Below are 17195 nucleotides of genomic sequence, written 5' to 3'. Positions count from 1 at the left end.
GCTATAACGTAAGCTGGATGTCGTAATGAAGTTATTTTTAGAATTCTAACACGGCGATTGCATTAAGAACTAGTGTATCTATCATTTCCTATACAACATGTATTTTTTAGTAACGTTTATGAATAGTTATTTGGTCAGAATAGGTGAGTGTCATAAAAATATCCGGACATTCTGGGAAAAATATGCTACGTTAGCACAATGTATAACCACTGATTTCAGCTCTAAATATGCACATTTTCGAACAAAACATAAGTGTATGTATAACCTGATGTTATAGGACTGTCATCTGATGAAGCTTATCAAGGTTAGTCAAAAATTATATATCTTTTGCTGGTTTGTTACGATCGCTAACTTTTGCTGCTGGTAAATGGCTTGTGTTTCTGGCTATTGTGGTAAGCTAATATAATGCTATATTGTGTTTTCGCTGTAAAACACTTAAGAAATCGGAAATATTGGCTGGATTCACAAGATGCTTGTCTTTCATTTGCTGTACACCATGTACTTTTCAGAAATGTTTTATGATGAGTATTTAGGTATTTCACGTTGGTGTCTGTAATTACTCTGGCTGCTTTGGTGCTATTTGTGACGGTAGCTGTGATGGTAGCTGCAATGTAAAACTGATTTATACCTCAAATATGCACATTTTTCGAACAAAACATAGATTTATTGTATGCACTGTCAACTCTGGGACCTTATATAGACAGGTGTGTGTATTTCCAAATCATGTCCAATCAATTGAATTTACCACAGGTGGACTCCAATCAAGTTGTAGAAACATCACAAAGATGATCAATAGGAAAAGAATGCACCTAAAAAAAAATCGAGTCTCATAGCAAAGGGTCTGAATACTTATGTAAATAAGGTATTTCTGTTATAAAAATGTTATACATTTGCAAAAATGTATAAAAACCTGTTTTCTCTTTGTTATTATGGGGTATTATGTGTAGATTGCTAAGGATTTTTATTTATTGAATCAATTTTAGAATAAGGCTGTAACGTAACAAAATGTGGAAAAAGTCAAGCGGTCTGAATACTTTCCGAAGGCACTGTATGTAATAGAAAGGCCACTTGATTATTTGTAGTGGTAGTTTAGGCCTGAAACAGACACTTACTAACACCTTCTCAGACTGTTAGTTAACATTAACGAATGGTCGCGGCTAGCACAAAACAAAGGGAATACGCTAGCTAATGTTCGAGAGCTATTTCCCTTGTTGGACGCACCCCCGGTCAACAGCTGAGTACAGGGCAATTGGTGAAGTCCTATTAGTGAAGACCTATTAGTGAAGAGCAATTAGTGAAGTCCTATTAGTGAAGGACTGTTAGTGAAGGACAATTAGTGAAGTCCTATTAGTGAAGGACTATTCGTGAAGGGCAATTATTGAAGTCCTATTAGTGAAGGACTGTTAGTGAAGGACAATTAGTGAAGTCCTATTAGTGAAACACACACACACACACATGCTTGCATGAACGCAGGCACACACACTAATTTCTACACATTCACTCAAAGTGGATGCACACATGTGCAAATAACTAGTAACTATCCGACAATGCTCTTCACACATCTCAGCAGCACCCAGGCTAAAAGTGGACACAAACCCTCTGAACACCTTCATATTTGCAGATACATCATCAAAACTTAGTGATGTATTATTCTACCAATAACCTTGTTATTCATACAGACCTTTTAAACAGGCTTATCTTTCATATACTCCTTTCATCTGATTTCTACAAAGGTCATTGCAATATGTAAACAAAGACCCTTACCAGGAGCTAGCCGTGACTCTGACACATACAGTTGAAGTCGGAAGTTTACATACACCTTAGCCAAATACATTTAAACTCAGTTTCACAATTCCTGACATTTAATCCTAGTAAAAATTCCCTGTCTTAGGTCATTTAGGATCACCACCTTATTTTAAGAATGTGAAATGTCAGAATAATAGTAGAGAGAATTATTTATTTCAGCTTTTATTTCTTTCATCACATTCCCAGTGGGTCAGAAGTTTACATACACTCAATTACTATTTGGTAGCATTGCCTTTAAATTGTTTAACTTGGGTCAAACGTTTTGGGTAGCCTTCCACAAGCTTCCCACAATAAATTGGGTGAATTTTGGCCCATTCCTCCTGACAGAGCTGGTGTAACTCAGTCAGGTTTGTAGGCCTCCATGCTCGCACACACTTTTTCAGTTCTGCCCACACATTTTCTATGGGATTGAGGTCAGGGCTTTGTGATGGCCACTCCAATACCTTGACTTTGTTGTCCTTAAGCTATTTTGCCACAACTTTGGAAGTATGCTTGGGGTCATTTTCCATTTGGAAGACCCATTTGCGACCAAGCTTTAACTTCCTGACTGATGTCTTGAGATGTTGCTTCAATATATCCATGTCATTTTCCTTCCTCATGAAGCCATCTATTTTGTGAAGTGCACCAGTCCCTCCTGCAGCAAAGCACCCCCACAACATGATGCTGCCACCCCCGTGCTTCACGGTTGGGATGGTGTTCTTCGGCTTGCAAGACTCCCCCTTTTCCCTCCAAACATAACGATGGTCATTATGGCCAAACAGTTCTATTTTTGTTTCATCAGACAAGAGGACATTTCTCGAAAAAGTAGGATCTTTGTCCCCATGTGCAGTTGCAAACCGTAGTCTGGCTTTTTTATGGCGGTTTTGGAGCAGTGGCTTCTTCCTTGCTGAGAGGCCTTTCAGGTTATGTCGATTTACTGTGGATATAGATACTTTTGTACCCGTTTTCTCCAGCATCTTCACAAGGTCCTTTGCTGTTGTTCTGGGATTGATTTGGACTTTTTGCACCAAAGTGCGTTCATCTCTAGGAGACAGAACACGTCTCCTTCCTGAGCGGTATGACGGCTGCGTGGTCCCATGGTGTTTATACTTGCATACTATTGTTTGTACAGATGAACGTGGTACCTTCAGGCGTTTGGAATTTGCTCCCTATGATGAACCAGACTTGTGCATGTCTACAATGTCTTTTCCGAGGTCTTGGCTGATTTCTTTTGATTTTCCCATGATGTCAAGCAAAGAGGCACTGAGTTTGAAGGTTTGAAGATATACATCCACAGGTACACCTCCAATTGACTCAAATTATGTCAATTAGCCTATCAGAAGCTTCCAAAGCCATCACATAATTTTCTGGAATTTTCCAAGCTGTTTAAAGGCACAGTCAACTTAGTGTATGTAAACTTCTGACCCACTGGAATTGTGATACAGTGAAGTTAAATAATCTGTCTGTAAACAATTGTTGGAAAAATTACTTGTGTCATGCACAAAGTAGATGTCCTAACCGATTTGCCAAAACTATAGTTTGTTAACAAGATATTTGTGGAGTGGTTGAAAAACTAGTTTTAATGACTCCAACCTAAGTGTATGTAAACTTCCGACTTCAACTGTATATACATCAACGCTCCAGGGGGGAACAGCCATTTAGGACTAGGACTAGCTACCACACGGACAAATAACACTGCCCTAATGCTTTTAATGACATGTGACGAGTGACCAGAGTCCACTGGAGTACACAGCGTCATGGCAGTTATGGGAAAACACTCCATTTGTCCAGAACCTAATGAAAGCTAGGCTACACAGTGTAGCTTGTCCGTCTGCGTGTTAGCCATTAGTCTAGCGCCTAAAAACTGGTCCCTCATCGACATTCACCTGACCTGTCGACCGCAACACTGTGATCAAAAGAGGAGGAAGAGGGAGAGGGAGGAAAAGGGAGAGGGAGGGGAGAGGGCGGTGTTTTCAGAACAGACCCCTTGGTGAAGAAACGTTGAGGTGGGCCAACAAGCAGCTAGCGACCGGTCTTGAACCCTCACTCCAGAACCCAAGCTGAAGCCCTTGAGAGAGGGAGGGAAAGAGAAGGGGGGAAAGAGGGGGGGGGGGAGAGGAAGGGAAAGAGAGAGAGGAAGGGTATTTTCAGAGTAGACCCCTTGGCGGAGAAACATTGAGGTGGGTAAAAGCAGCTAGCAAACGAACGAACCCTAGCTCAAAACCCAAGCCCAGCCTTGGAACACAGACATCTTCCTTCAACCTATAAAACCACTTGAGCTTTCACAGAAGGTCACTTTCAGCCGAAGACAAATTGAATGGTGGGCACACAATGTTCCAGCACCATGTACTGAATCCACATTTTTCAGATCCAATCCAACTGCTAAGGAAGCAAAGCCTGCAATTAGCTAAGCGAGGGTACTGGCAGAATGCTTTCTGCTGAGCCAACCAGAACCAAACATCTAGTCCATTCAATTAGGATCAAACTGCCAACACCAGCATTTCCCAATGACCTTCTTTACATAGCAATTACCACAAGAGCTCTCCAGAGAGTTTAATATGATAGAATACAGTGGTTTCTATCCAAGCCATAGGGCATGTTGGAGCGTATTACCGCTGCACCAAAATGGCTGCCGAGGGCCTAGCTTGACATGATGGCTACTTGTCACGGCCTGTGCTCTGGTGCAACTGCCTCATCTCTCTCTCTCTCAATTTGGGGCATATGGGTGGCATAAGATAGGGTGCCCACTGCCCTCACTGTATTCATTGTCTTGTCCCGTCCACAATACTAATCAATAGGGACCATGATGAATGATGACAGCCCCAGCGAGGGCTATGGAATGGGGCTGTGGGACTGCAGAAGCAGAGGGGTAAGGTGGAGGAGGTGGAGGAGGAAGGGGAGTAGAGGTGAGAGGAGGTGAGCAGGAGTTTGGTGTGGGGTCCCGTCATCTCCTGACCCCCAGCCCTAGCCCCTTGCACACCCACACTGTGAGCTGAGTGGGGTGGTGGGGGGCAGGGGTTCGGGTTACCAGCAGAGCGACTGACTACCACCTATTTCTGCAGCAGCTATTTAAAGGAGTGATTGACAGGTGTGTGTGGGGGGGGGGGGGGGGGTGCTTTATGGCATGGGGTCCGCTCCTGCAGCTAAGACGGGCGGGAGAGGAAAGGGGGGAGATAGGGGGAAAAGATGAGAACGAGAGGAGGCAAGAGGGGTAGGGCAAGGTAGTCACTAGTTTGGCGATGCTTAAACAGACAAAAGGGAATAGCATTATGTGAAAGAATTACAATGTCCGAACGGCTGAGGAAGATGTATGCTCTTACTTTTAGATGTGGAGAGAGGTGGTGCAGTGGAATGCCAGTGGAAGTACCAGTGGAATGCCAGTGGAAGTACCAGTGGAATGCCAGTGGAAGTACCAGTGGAAGTACCAGTAGAATGCCAGTGGAAGTACCAGTGGAAGTACCAATGGAATGCCAGTGGAAGTACCAGTGGAAGTACCAGTGGAATGCCAGTGGAAGTACCAGTGGAAGTACCAGTGGAATGCCAGTGGAAGTACCAGTGGAAGTACCAGTGGAAGTACCAGTGGAATGCCAGTGGAAGTACCCGTGGAAGTACCAGTAGAATGCCAGTGGAAGTACCAGTGGAAGTACCAGTGGAAGTACCAGTGGAATGCCAGTGGAAGTACCAGTGGAATGCCAGTGGAAGTACCCGTGGAAATACCAGTGGAATGCCAGTGGAAGTACCAGTGGAAGTACCAGCGGAAGTACCAGCGGAAGTACCAGTGGAAGTACCAGTGGAATGCCAGTGGAAGTACCAGTGGAAGTACCAGTGGAAGTAACAGTGGAAGTACCAGTGGAAGTGCCATGTTCCTAAATGCTATGGCCTCTCACTATCACCTTCATTTACCAGACACCAGGGGCTCTATAGGAACACCTTCTGTCCAAGGAGAGGACTGTGTTCCCCACAACTAATCAAGGGTTGCATCACACAGTAACACCAGAAAGTCCCTAACTGTACAGTGTGATATGGCTCTAGATGGCTCTCATGGCTCTACCACCGCAAGGAGGCATTCATTACATTTCATGAAAATGATATTGGCCAATTATCACACCGTTCTGCTGTTGAGGTATACTGCTACCCAACTGGAGGTCAGCCAACACCGTTTGGTTTCTTCTAGACTGTGAGGGGGGGGTCTACTGATTTACATGTCAACATCTGCCTGATGAGTCCGTCACTTGTAGATGTGTGTGTGTGTGTGTGTGTGTGTGTGTGTGTGTGTGTGTGTGTGTGTGTGTGTGTGTGTGTGTGTGTGTGTGTGTGTGTGTGTGTGTGTGTGTGTGTGTGTGTGTGTGTGAGTCATCTTTAACATTTCAATACCCCCACCACTGAGGGTGGCCAGTTATGTGACAGAGTCAGTCTCAAAGACTCTATTAGCCACTGGAGATATGTGACAACAACTGTTCCAGCACACGTAGTTTGACTGTGCTGTGCTGTGTACCACTGGTACTTCCACTGGTACTTCCGCTGGTACTTCCGCTGGTACTTCCAATGGTACTTCCACTGGCATTCCACTGGTACTTCCACTGGCATTCCACTGGTACTTCCACGGGTACTTCCACTGGTGTGTGTGTGTGTGTGTGTGTGTGTGTGTGTGTGTGTGTGTGTGTGTGTGTGTGTGTGTGTGTGTGTGTGTGTGTGTGTGTGTGTGTGTGTGTGTGTGTGTGTGTGTGTGTGTGTGTGTGTGTGTGTGCAGTGGTGTAAATTATTTAAGTAAAAATACTTTAAAGTACTACTTTATTATTTTGGGGGGGTATCTGTACTTTACTATTTAACTTTTACTTTTAATTCACTATATTCAAAATGAAAATAATGTACTTTTACAATTTTCTCTGACACCAAAAAGTACTCGTTATATTTTGAATGCTTAGCAGGACAGGAAAATGGTCCAAATCACAGATTTCTCAAGAGAACATCCCTGGTCATCCCTACTGCCTCTGATCTGGCGGACTCTCTAAATACAAATGATTCGTTTGCAAAGGATGTCTGAGTGTTGGAGTGTGACCCTGGCTATCCGTCAATAAAAAAAAAACAAGAAAATGGTTCCATCTGGTTTGCTAAATATAAGGAATTTGAAATGATTTACTCTTTCTTTTGATACTTAAGTATATTTAAAACCAAATACTTTAGACTTTTACTGAAGTAGTATTTTACTAGGTGGCTTTCACTTTTCCATTAAGCACGGGAGGTTGGTGTCACCTTAATTGGGGAGGACGGGCTCGTGATAATGGCTGGAGCGGCATTAGTGGAATGGTATTAAATACATCACACACTTGGTTTGTAGGTGTTTGATGCCATTCCATTTGCTCTGTTATGGCTAATATTATGAGCAGTCCTCCCCTCAGCAGCCTCCAGTGCTATTAAGGTATCTTTTACTCAAGTATGACAACTGGGTACTTTTTCCACCACTGTGTGTATGTGTGTGTGTGTGTATGTGTGTGTGTGTGTATGTGGTCTTGGTGCTCACCATCTCCTGTATCCTCGCAGCCCCTGTTGAAGTTCTCGTAGGAGTCCCAGCGGATGAGGGGGTCTTGGGTATTGTAGTCCACCGACACTTGTGGGCCATTCTCAAGGTGGCCCATTCCTGAGAGACACAAAGCCAGCTGGGTAATGCAGTCTTTAACCCATTAATGTCCATAACAGAAATACAATATAACATGTACTTTCTGTCTAGCCACATGCAGTTAACTATGCTGACAACACACAATCAATTTACACCAATCCATGCTGTGAGGCATTACCTTATGGTACTAACTATAGTTTGTGTATACTATAGTTTGTGCATGCATTGAAGCATTCAACTTGAAATACACTGATTACCTGTACCTTTGATTTTCTCAGGTCCGAAGGAGAAGACAAATTCCACTTTCCCATATTCTGGAAATCTCTCATCTGTGTAGTGACACATATTAAACGACAATCAATTTCACATTTTTACAGAGGCCAGGTAAATACAGTACACACGCGAACATGTGTACGCACTTCAACAAACACACGTACACACGTGCACACACACATTAAACAACAATCAATTTACATTTTTTGGGAGAGGCCACATAGGTACATACACACACGAACATGTGTACGCACTCCTACAAAGACACACACACACAGTCGCCCACGCACACATACACACACACAGTCGCCCACGCACACATACACACACAGTCACCCACGAACACATACACACACACACCTTTAAAAGTCTGATCCAGTTCATTCTTCCCGAAGACCACTCCCAGGTCGTGGATGGCACAGGTGTGGAACTGCACTCTAAATACCACATCCCTAATGGGGCTCCGGAAACGCTTGTGGTAACACTTCAACTGGAGGAGGAGGAGGAGGAAGAGGAGGAAGAGGAGGAGGAGGAAGAGGAGGAGGAGGAGGAGAGAGTAAGCATATAACCGGACATCAAGACAAGGACTTTTGCTACAGTCAAACCAGACGAAGGCAGCAGTCCAGATTGCCAAACTCATGGTCTAAACCCTGCTGGTCCTAGAGATCAGACCACGGTTCCCCACCAGAACAGAAAATGGTCAGTACAATGGAGGCATGTTCTGATGGGGAGGCACGTCTAGTGTGGTCTAATGTGGTGTGGTCTGGTGTGGTCTGGCGTGGTCTGGTGTGGTCTGGTGTGGTCTGGCGTGGTCTGGTGTGGTCTGGCGTGGTGGAACAAGGACACATTCTTCCCTAATAGAACTCTAGTGAACAGGAGGGCAAGATAACATTACAGAGAGAGAGAGAGAGAGAGAGAGAGAGAGAGAGAGAGAGAGAGAGAGAGAGAGAGAGAGAGAGAGAGAGAGAGAGAGAGAGAGAATTTCCTGGAACAAAGGTTTCACTGTAATAGTGAAGGTGTAAACTTGTCAGTAGAAAACCTAAACAGTATATTTGACCTCTCAGCTTCCCTATCAAATCAAAAAATGTCAAGCAGACAACCAAAGAAAATTAACAACAATGACAAATGGTTTGATGAAGAATGCAAAAACCTAAGAAAGAAATTGAGAAACCTATCCAACCAAAAACATAGCGACCCAGAAAACCTGAGCCTACACTCACTAAAACAATACAGAAATACACTACGGAAAAAGAAGGAAAGGCATGTCAGAAATCAGCTTAATGTAATTGAAGAATCCATAGAATCTAACCACTTCTGGGAAAATTGGAAAACTCTAAACAAACAACAACACGAAGAGTTATCTATCCAAAACGGAGATATATGGATAAACCACTTCGCCAATCTTTTTGGCTCTATAACAAAGAACAAACAGCAAAAGCATGTACACTACCGTTCAAAAGTTTGGGGTCACTTAGAAATGTCCTTGTTTTTGAAAGAAAAGCATATTTTTTGTCCATTAAAATAACATCACATTTATCAGAAATACAGTGTAGACATTGTTAATGTTGTAAATGACTATTGTAGCTGGAAACGGCAGATTTGTTATGGAATATCTACATAGGCGTACAGAGGCCCGTTATCAGCAACCATCACTCCTGTGTTCCAATGGCACGTTGTGTTAGCTAATCCAAGTTTATCATTTTAAAAGTCTAATTGATCATTAGAAAACCCTTTTGCAATTATGTTAGCACGGCTGAAAACTGTTGTTCTGATTACAGAAGCAATAAATCTGGCCTTCTTTAGACTAGTTGAGTATCTGGAGCATCAGCATTTGTGGGTTCAATTACAGGCTCAAAATGGCCAGAAACAAATAACTTTCTTCTGAAACTCATCAGTCTATTCTTGTTCTGAGAAATGAAGGCTATTCCATGCGAGAAATTGCCAAGAAACTGAAGATCTCGTACAAAGCTGTGTACTATTTCCTTCACAGAACAGCACAAACTGGCACTAACCAGAATAGAGGGAGTGGGAGGCCCCGGTGCACAACTGAGCAAGCGGACAAGTACATTAGAGTGTCTAGTTTGAGAAACAGACGCCTCACAAGTCCTCAACTGGCAGCTTCATTAAATAGTACCCGCAAAACACCAGTCTCAATGTCAACAGTGAAGAGGCGACTCCAGGATGCTGGCCTTCTAGGCATATTCTCGGTGAACAACGTAAAACACCAAATAATGCATGCACAGCAGAATCTTTGTATTTATTTAACTAGCCTATTCAGTTAAGAACAAATTCTTATTTACAATGACGGCCTACACTGGCCAAACCCGGACGATGCTGGACCAATTATGCTGCGCCCTATGGGACTCCCAATCACAGCCAGTTGTGATACAGTACAGTCTGGATTTGAACCAGGGTGTCTGTAGTGACGCATCAAGCACTGAGATGCAGTGCCTTAGACCGCTGCGCCACCCGGGAGCCCAATTAGGCAGATACCTTCTAATTATCAAAATCCAGAAAAGAGCTGTTAAATTCTACAACCACCTAAAAGGAAGCGATTCCCAAACCTTCCCTAACAAAGCCATCACCTACAGAGAGCTGAACCTGGAGAAGAGTCCCCTAAGCAAGCTGGTCCTGGGGTTCTGTTCACAAACACAAACACACCCCACAGAGCCCCAGGACAGCAACACAATTTGACCCAACCAAATCATGAGAAAACAAAAAGATCATTACTTGACACATTGGAAGAATATACAAAAAAACTGAGGAAACTAGAGTCACAGTGGCAGAATACCTGACCACTGTGACTGACCCAAACTTAAGGAAAGCTTTGACTATGTACAGACTCAGTGAGCATAGCCTTGCTATTGAGAAAGGCCGCCGAAGGCAGACTTGGCTCTCAAGAGAAGACAGGCTATGTGCACACTGCCCACAAAATGGGGTGGAAACTGAGCTGCACTTCCTAACCTCCTGCCAAATGTATGACCATCAGAGACACATATTTCCCTCAGATTACACAGCTCCACAAAGAATTCGAAAACAAATCTAATTTTGATACACTCCCATATCTATTAGGTGAAATACCAGTATTCCATCACAGCAGGAAGATTTGTGACCTGTTGCCACGAGAAACGGGCAACCAGTGAAGAACAAACACCATTGTAAATACAACCCATATTTATGTTTATTTATTTTCCCTTTTGTACTTAAATTATTTGCACATCATTACAACACTGTATATAGACATAATATGACATTTGAAATGTCTTTATTCTTTTGGAACTTTTGTGAGTGTAATATTTACTGTACATTTTTTATTGTTTATTTCACTTTTGTTTATTATCTATTTCACTTGCTTTGGAAATGTAAACATATGTTTCCCATGTCAGTAAAGCCCTTAAATTGAATTGAATTGAGAGAGAGAGACAGAGAGAGAGAGAGAGAGAGAGAGAGAGAGAGAGAGAGAGAGAGAGAGAGAGAGAGAGACAGAGAGATAGAGAGAGAGAGAGAGAGAGAGACACACAGAGAGAGAGACACAGAGAGAGAGACACAGAGAGAGAGACACAGAGAGAGAGACACAGAGAGAGAAAAATGGATCCTGTGGTGGAGGAATGTATTGTGGTGGAATATGAAGAAAGTCAACCTTCAACAGTATATGGACCTACTGTAAGGCCACTAAGGGCTCTAAGGCCAACACAACACAGTACAACCACAACACCCATACATTTGATGACAAAGGATGTGCTTCTTACCAAAATGTCTCCCTTTAGGAGAAGGCCAGGTTCAATGGTGATGCAGATACTGGTGTGACTGTCACCTTGGACGTTACTGTGGAATTAATTCAGATGAAAACCATTATAAACACTTTAAAACAGTTTTGGGTGTTTTTCTTATAGTGGTTCAGGTATGACTGAAGTAAGAAGAGCTTGTCCCAAATCAGTTATCACAAGTCAGATTGTAAATGAATGAGGGGGTGTGTGGGGGGGGGTGTCATTTCCGTGTGGTGTTGTTTTGGTCGTGAGGACCCTGGATGGAGAAGGTGGGAGTTACGGTATCCCTCCCTGTACACATAGAACCCTAGAGCTGTGTCACTGACAATCTATCTGCCTGCCTGCCCCACCAGCACACACTGACACACATACAGACTCTCTCTGTATTTCTCTCTCTCTCTCTCTCTCTCTCTCTCTCTCTCTCTCTCTCTCTCTCTCTCTCTCTCTCTCTCTCTCTATCCCCCCTCTCTCAGTTCCTCTCTCTCTGTTCCTCTCTCTCTATCCCCCCTCTCTCTGTGTTCCTCTCTCTCTATTTCTCCCTCCCTCTCTCTCTCTCTATTTCTCCCTCCCTCTCTCTCTCTCTCTCTCTCACACACACACACACACACAAACAGATGGGGATTATTAAGGGCTAATTCCTTAACAAGGGGTGACAGGCTTGGAAGTACTGTGGACTGAGAGGGAAAGAAAGAAAGAGGGATGGAGTGACAGAATCTGAGAGTAGAGAAAACAAGCCCCCTGAAAGACAAATCAACCCACAATGCAACAGATAAAAACTAAAGAAACATACTATATCCCTGACGTGTAGACTGGCTGCATCGCCTGGTAAATCTTCAGGAAAGGACGACAGCCTGCGAGGGGAAAAAGAAGAAAAGAAGAACAAGTATTCCAAAATGAAACAATTATTTATACTCATTGAATGAAAGTCTATCCCATTGAAGAAAAAATTTAGATTAAAAAAAAAAGAATAATTAATCATTTCTAACAATGAAATAAAGGCTATCCTATTGCAGACTCACCTCCTTTGGACTCGAAGTTGGGGATGCCGTGCATGATGACGTGGTGCAGGAACAGAGGCTTGTTGTTAATCTTGATGTGGCCAGAGAGCAGACCACTGAAGTAACGCACATACCTACACACATCCACACAACACAGTCACAGCGTGAAACAGAGGGACAACCCTTCAATGTCATGCACCATGAGTCTGGCAAGCAAGACTAGCAAACACGCCACATCTATTATCAAAGAGGCTTTGCACACTATGGAGATGTCAGAGTGAATTGGAGTGTACGAGTGCCAGGCTGCTCTATATGTTATGTAGTGTGTTGGTGAGCTCTGTCTGCCAGGCAGGGGTATGTAGTGTGTTGGTGAGCTCTGTCTGCCAGGCAGGGGTATGTAGTGTTGTGTTGGTGAGCTCTGCCTGCCAGGCAGGGGTATGTAGTGTTGTGTTGGTGAACTCTGCCTGCCAGGCAGGGGTATGTGGTGTTGTGTTGGTGAGCTCTGCCTGCCAGGCAGGGGTATGTAGTGTTGTGTTGGTGAGCTCTGCCTGCCAGGCAGGGGTATGTAGTGTTGTGTTGGTGAACTCTGCCTGCCAGGCAGGGGTATGTGGTGTTGTGTTGGTGAGCTCTGCCTGCCAGGCAGGGGTATGTAGTGTTGTGTTGGTGAACTCTGCCTGCCAGGCAGGGGTATGTAGTGTTGTGTTGGTGAGCTCTGCCTGCCAGGCAGGGGTATGTAGTGTTGTGTTGGTGAGCTCTGCCTGCCAGGCAGGGGTATGTAGTGTTGTGTTGGTGAGCTCTGCCTGCCAGGCAGGGGTATGTAGTGTTGTGTTGGTGAGCTCTGCCTGCCAGGCAGGGGTATGTAGTGTTGTGTTGGTGAGCTCTGCCTGCCAGGCAGGGGTATGTAGTGTTGTGTTGGTGAGCTCTGCCTGCCAGGCAGGGTTATGTAGTGTTGTGTTGGTGAGCTCTGCCTGCCAGGCAGGGGTATGTAGTGTTGTGTTGGTGAGCTCTGCCTGCCAGGCAGGGGTATGTAGTGTTGTGTTGGTGAGCTCTGCCTGCCAGGCAGGGGTATGTAGTGTTGTGTTGGTGAGCTCTGCCTGCCAGGCAGGGGTATGTAGTGTTGTGTTGGTGAGCTCTGCCTGCCAGGCAGGGGTATGTAGTGTTGTGTTGGTGAGCTCTGCCTGCCAGGCAGCCTGTTAATGATACTAATGATGATCATGCAGAGTGTGACCTCTGTTCCAGAGGTCGGCCCATCTCCCCACCACCCCTGTGCTCCCCCCGCACTCCGCTGGCAGCTGCCAGATGGTTCGGTCTCCCAAATGAAATTAGGTGGGAGCAGGAAGCATTCACAGACCAGCTGGGTTGTGTAAGGAGCTCCCTGTGTAACAGCGGGGTCACGCCGGAAAACACGGCCACACAGATTCTGACATATTACAGTTACTACTGTACAGAGATATATATAATGTTGGGCTGCCACAGAGATCAAGTCTGGACAACCATCCGCCATTTTGGCTCAGAACATTCCACTTAAGGATCTAACCTAGATTCTAATCTAGAGTGGAATTTCCTCAGAAGAATGTTGATGATGATTTGATAGTGATACCTCTCAGAACAGAAGTGAGTGTTTCTCTATGTGGTGCGTTTCTACGGCAGCGGTGTAGCAGTGCTGAGATCCACCCCCCCCCTCCCAATGTTAATGTCACACATGCCAGACCATAATAAGTTCAGACTAAGGGGAACTGGCTGAGGGATAATTATATCTGAGTAAGGAAACAGCAGCTGGTCAGATGCCAGGCCTAGTGCTGCTACTGCTGTTGTTGCCTGCTGGATACACCTGGGTTCCCTTATCTGCCACAAACTATGGATCCCGGGTCAGTTTGTATTTACTCAGTAATGACCTATGGCTAGGACTGGGTTAGTGAGATATGACCCTAAATCAGTTCTAAGCGCCACTAAGGGTTCCCTTACAAAGCCACCTATTCAGCATGCCAGATCACTGAGGAGGGGAGGAAGGAACGATGGATAGTTGTGTCAGAATGAACTCTGGAAACCATGTGACCTTTCAGCTCTCAGTGGAATCCTGGAGAATACAAAAAGCTGCTAGGCTTTCCAAAAAACATTATTCCTCAATTATGTCAATTAGGCTTCATTGGGAGGATTAAGGGAACAAAAAGACAGAGGTATTTCCTGTTTGGGACGCACTGGGAGAGAGGGACTGAGGAGAGGAGAGGAGGATAGCCTTTGAAACAGTGAGAGTTACACCAGGTCATCCATTGACTGAATTCCACTCTGAGAAGTCACGCCCATCCCTTTACCCTTGTTGACTTCTTCAATGAACAGAATGAAGGATACACATTCTAAGAATGGAATCCAGCCGGTTGCTCTCACCAAGGGATCAAACTCATCCAGCCTATAGGAAGTTGTAGGGTGCAAAAACAGGAAGTGAGGTAGTAAGTGGTAACTGACCTTCTCTGGGACGGTTGACCCACAGGAAGTGCTTTGTCTTCGTAGAAGCGCCTCATGGCGAACCTGTCCAGTGCCTGGTCAGCACTGAAGACCACAGGAGAGACAAAGGTCATGATCGGCTCTTCTTCACTGAACACATACAATATACCATACAATAAGTTTGCCCTGAAATGACCCTGAAAAGTGTCCTTACGTTGTCTTCTCCTTTAAAAAACGTCCTTAAGCGACACCGTCGATTAAGAAGTGTCCTTAATCTACATATTTTCATATTTTGCCATCCCCACAATGCTACAGTATCCCAGTATTATTATCTGATCAATGTACAGATGTAGGATCTTAATTTGATCATCCTGTTGCAGGAAAACTTTCCTGAAATGCAGGAAATATTTAACTTATAGTGTATTTGAGGTTAAAAAGTAGTCGGAAGTACAAAAATGGCCATGAATTATAATCCACATAATAATTCACATTTCCTGTTGCTGCAGGATTATTTTCCTACCGTAGCAAACTGTCTCAAATTAAGATCCTACATCTGTAACGTGTAACGTTTGTTCATGAGTGTACTGTTTACTCTTCTGGAATGCCACTGACTCTCAAGCATTAAGCAAGATAGAACAAAGTATCAAAGAGTATCAAAGAAACAAGTGTGATTTGACCTTTGTTATTCCTTAGTGAAAGTGTAAGATCGTAAACCCATCCCCCACCCTGAAACATCTGGAGTCTTTACAAGGTATGACAAATGTAAATGTTCCTCTTTATTGACCAAAAATACACCAGAGCCTGAACAGAATGTTTTGGCATAACAACCACATCAGTGTTTCATTTGAGGCCCAATCCCAAATCCATTTGGCCTATCTATCTGTTACAGATCTTCGTGCTTGCCCTGACATCACCCCATGTTTTTGTCTATGACTTGACGACATCTCAAGGGGTGAAGCCATAGAAATCAGGGTTGGGGTGAATTCGAATGGAAGTCGTCAATTCAGGAAGTGATTTGAATTTAAAATCCCCAAATGGAAAAAACTTTTGACATATATAGCTTCTCCTTTTTAGCTTATTGAGAAGTCAATTAAAATAGATGCCCTTTTTTTTTACTGAATTAAAATGTCAGTTTACTTCCTGAATTGACTGCTTTCAATTCAAATTGACCACCACACTGATAGAAATCTCAAATGAAATGTATAGAATGGACAAATGTCTGTTTGTATTCATCTGGAAATATCTGGGAACTTTAAGGATGTATGGAACTTCAAGCATGGCGGTGATATTGAATGAATACATTGTCCCATGTTGACTAATAACAAACAGGGTACATGAGGTCAGTTTGTCTGCAGTCAGAAGTCTCTGGTACCTGGCTGATATGTTGACTATTAACAAACAGGGTACATGAGGTCAGTTTGTCTGCAGTCAGAAGTCTCTGGTACCTGGCTGATATGTTGACTAACAACAAACAGGGTACATGAGGTCAGTTTGTCTGCAGTCAGAAGTCTCTGGTACCTGGCTGATATGTTGACTAACAACAAACAGGGTACATGAGGTCAGTTTGTCTGCAGTCAGAAGTCTCTGGTACCTGGCTGATATGTTGACTAACAACAAACAGGGTACATGAGGTCAGTTTGTCTGCAGTCAGAAGTCTCTGGTACCTGGCTGATATGTTGACTAATAACAAACAGGGTACATGAGGTCAGTTTGTCTGCAGTCAGAAGTCTCTGGTACCTGGCTGATATGTTGACTAACAACAAACAGGGTACATGAGGTCAGTTTGTCTGCAGTCAGAAGTCTCTGGTACCTGGCTGATATGTTGACTAATAACAAACAGGGTACATGAGGTCAGTTTGTCTGCAGTCAGAAGTCTCTGGTACCTGGCTGATATGTTGACTAATAACAAACAGGGTACATGAGGTCAGTTTGTCTGCAGTCAGAAGTCTCTGGTACCTGGCTGATATGTTGACTAATAACAAACAGGGTAAATGAGGTCAGTTTGTCTGCAGTCAGAAGTCTCTGGTACCTGGCTGATATGTTGCTGTAATGCATGTAGGCAGCCACCACCACTCCTGTCCTCCCACGGTTCCCCTGCAGAAAGAGAGAGAGAGGGGGGAGAGAGAGGGAGAGAATGGGGGAGAGGGAGAGAGCGAGAGGGGGGAGAGCGAGAGGGGGAGAGAGAGGGGGGAGAGGGAGAGAGTGGGGGAGAGAGAGAGAGTGGGGGATAGGGCAGGGAGAGAGAGAGGGGAGAGAGGGAGATATACTTTTTGAGAAAGAATACAAGTCTATTTTTAGTTACACACTTGAAGG

The 17195-nt window shown here is 44.1% G+C and overlaps 1 protein-coding gene across 4 annotated transcripts in view; it reads right to left on the bottom strand.

Moving 5' to 3' along the window:
- Positions 1 to 17195, bottom strand: part of LOC120036741 (tensin-like) — a 63927-nt gene that overhangs the window by 27644 nt on the left and 19088 nt on the right. For all 4 annotated transcript variants that reach the window (XM_038983118.1, XM_038983115.1, XM_038983116.1 and 1 more), the window contains exons 7-14: positions 16912 to 16976; positions 14904 to 14987; positions 12462 to 12574; positions 12233 to 12293; positions 11425 to 11500; positions 8036 to 8165; positions 7666 to 7731; positions 7307 to 7423 (exon numbers count right to left, since the gene is read on the bottom strand). In XM_038983118.1, coding sequence (XP_038839046.1) covers positions 7307 to 7423; positions 7666 to 7731; positions 8036 to 8165; positions 11425 to 11500; positions 12233 to 12293; positions 12462 to 12574; positions 14904 to 14987; positions 16912 to 16976 — 712 coding nt within the window. The remainder of the gene's footprint in view (positions 1 to 7306; positions 7424 to 7665; positions 7732 to 8035; positions 8166 to 11424; positions 11501 to 12232; positions 12294 to 12461; positions 12575 to 14903; positions 14988 to 16911; positions 16977 to 17195) is intronic.

The sequence above is a fragment of the Salvelinus namaycush genome, unplaced genomic scaffold (assembly GCF_016432855.1).
Source record: "Salvelinus namaycush isolate Seneca unplaced genomic scaffold, SaNama_1.0 Scaffold146, whole genome shotgun sequence".
Lineage (NCBI taxonomy): Eukaryota > Metazoa > Chordata > Actinopteri > Salmoniformes > Salmonidae > Salvelinus > Salvelinus namaycush.
This window is presented reverse-complemented; position numbering and strand designations above follow the sequence as displayed.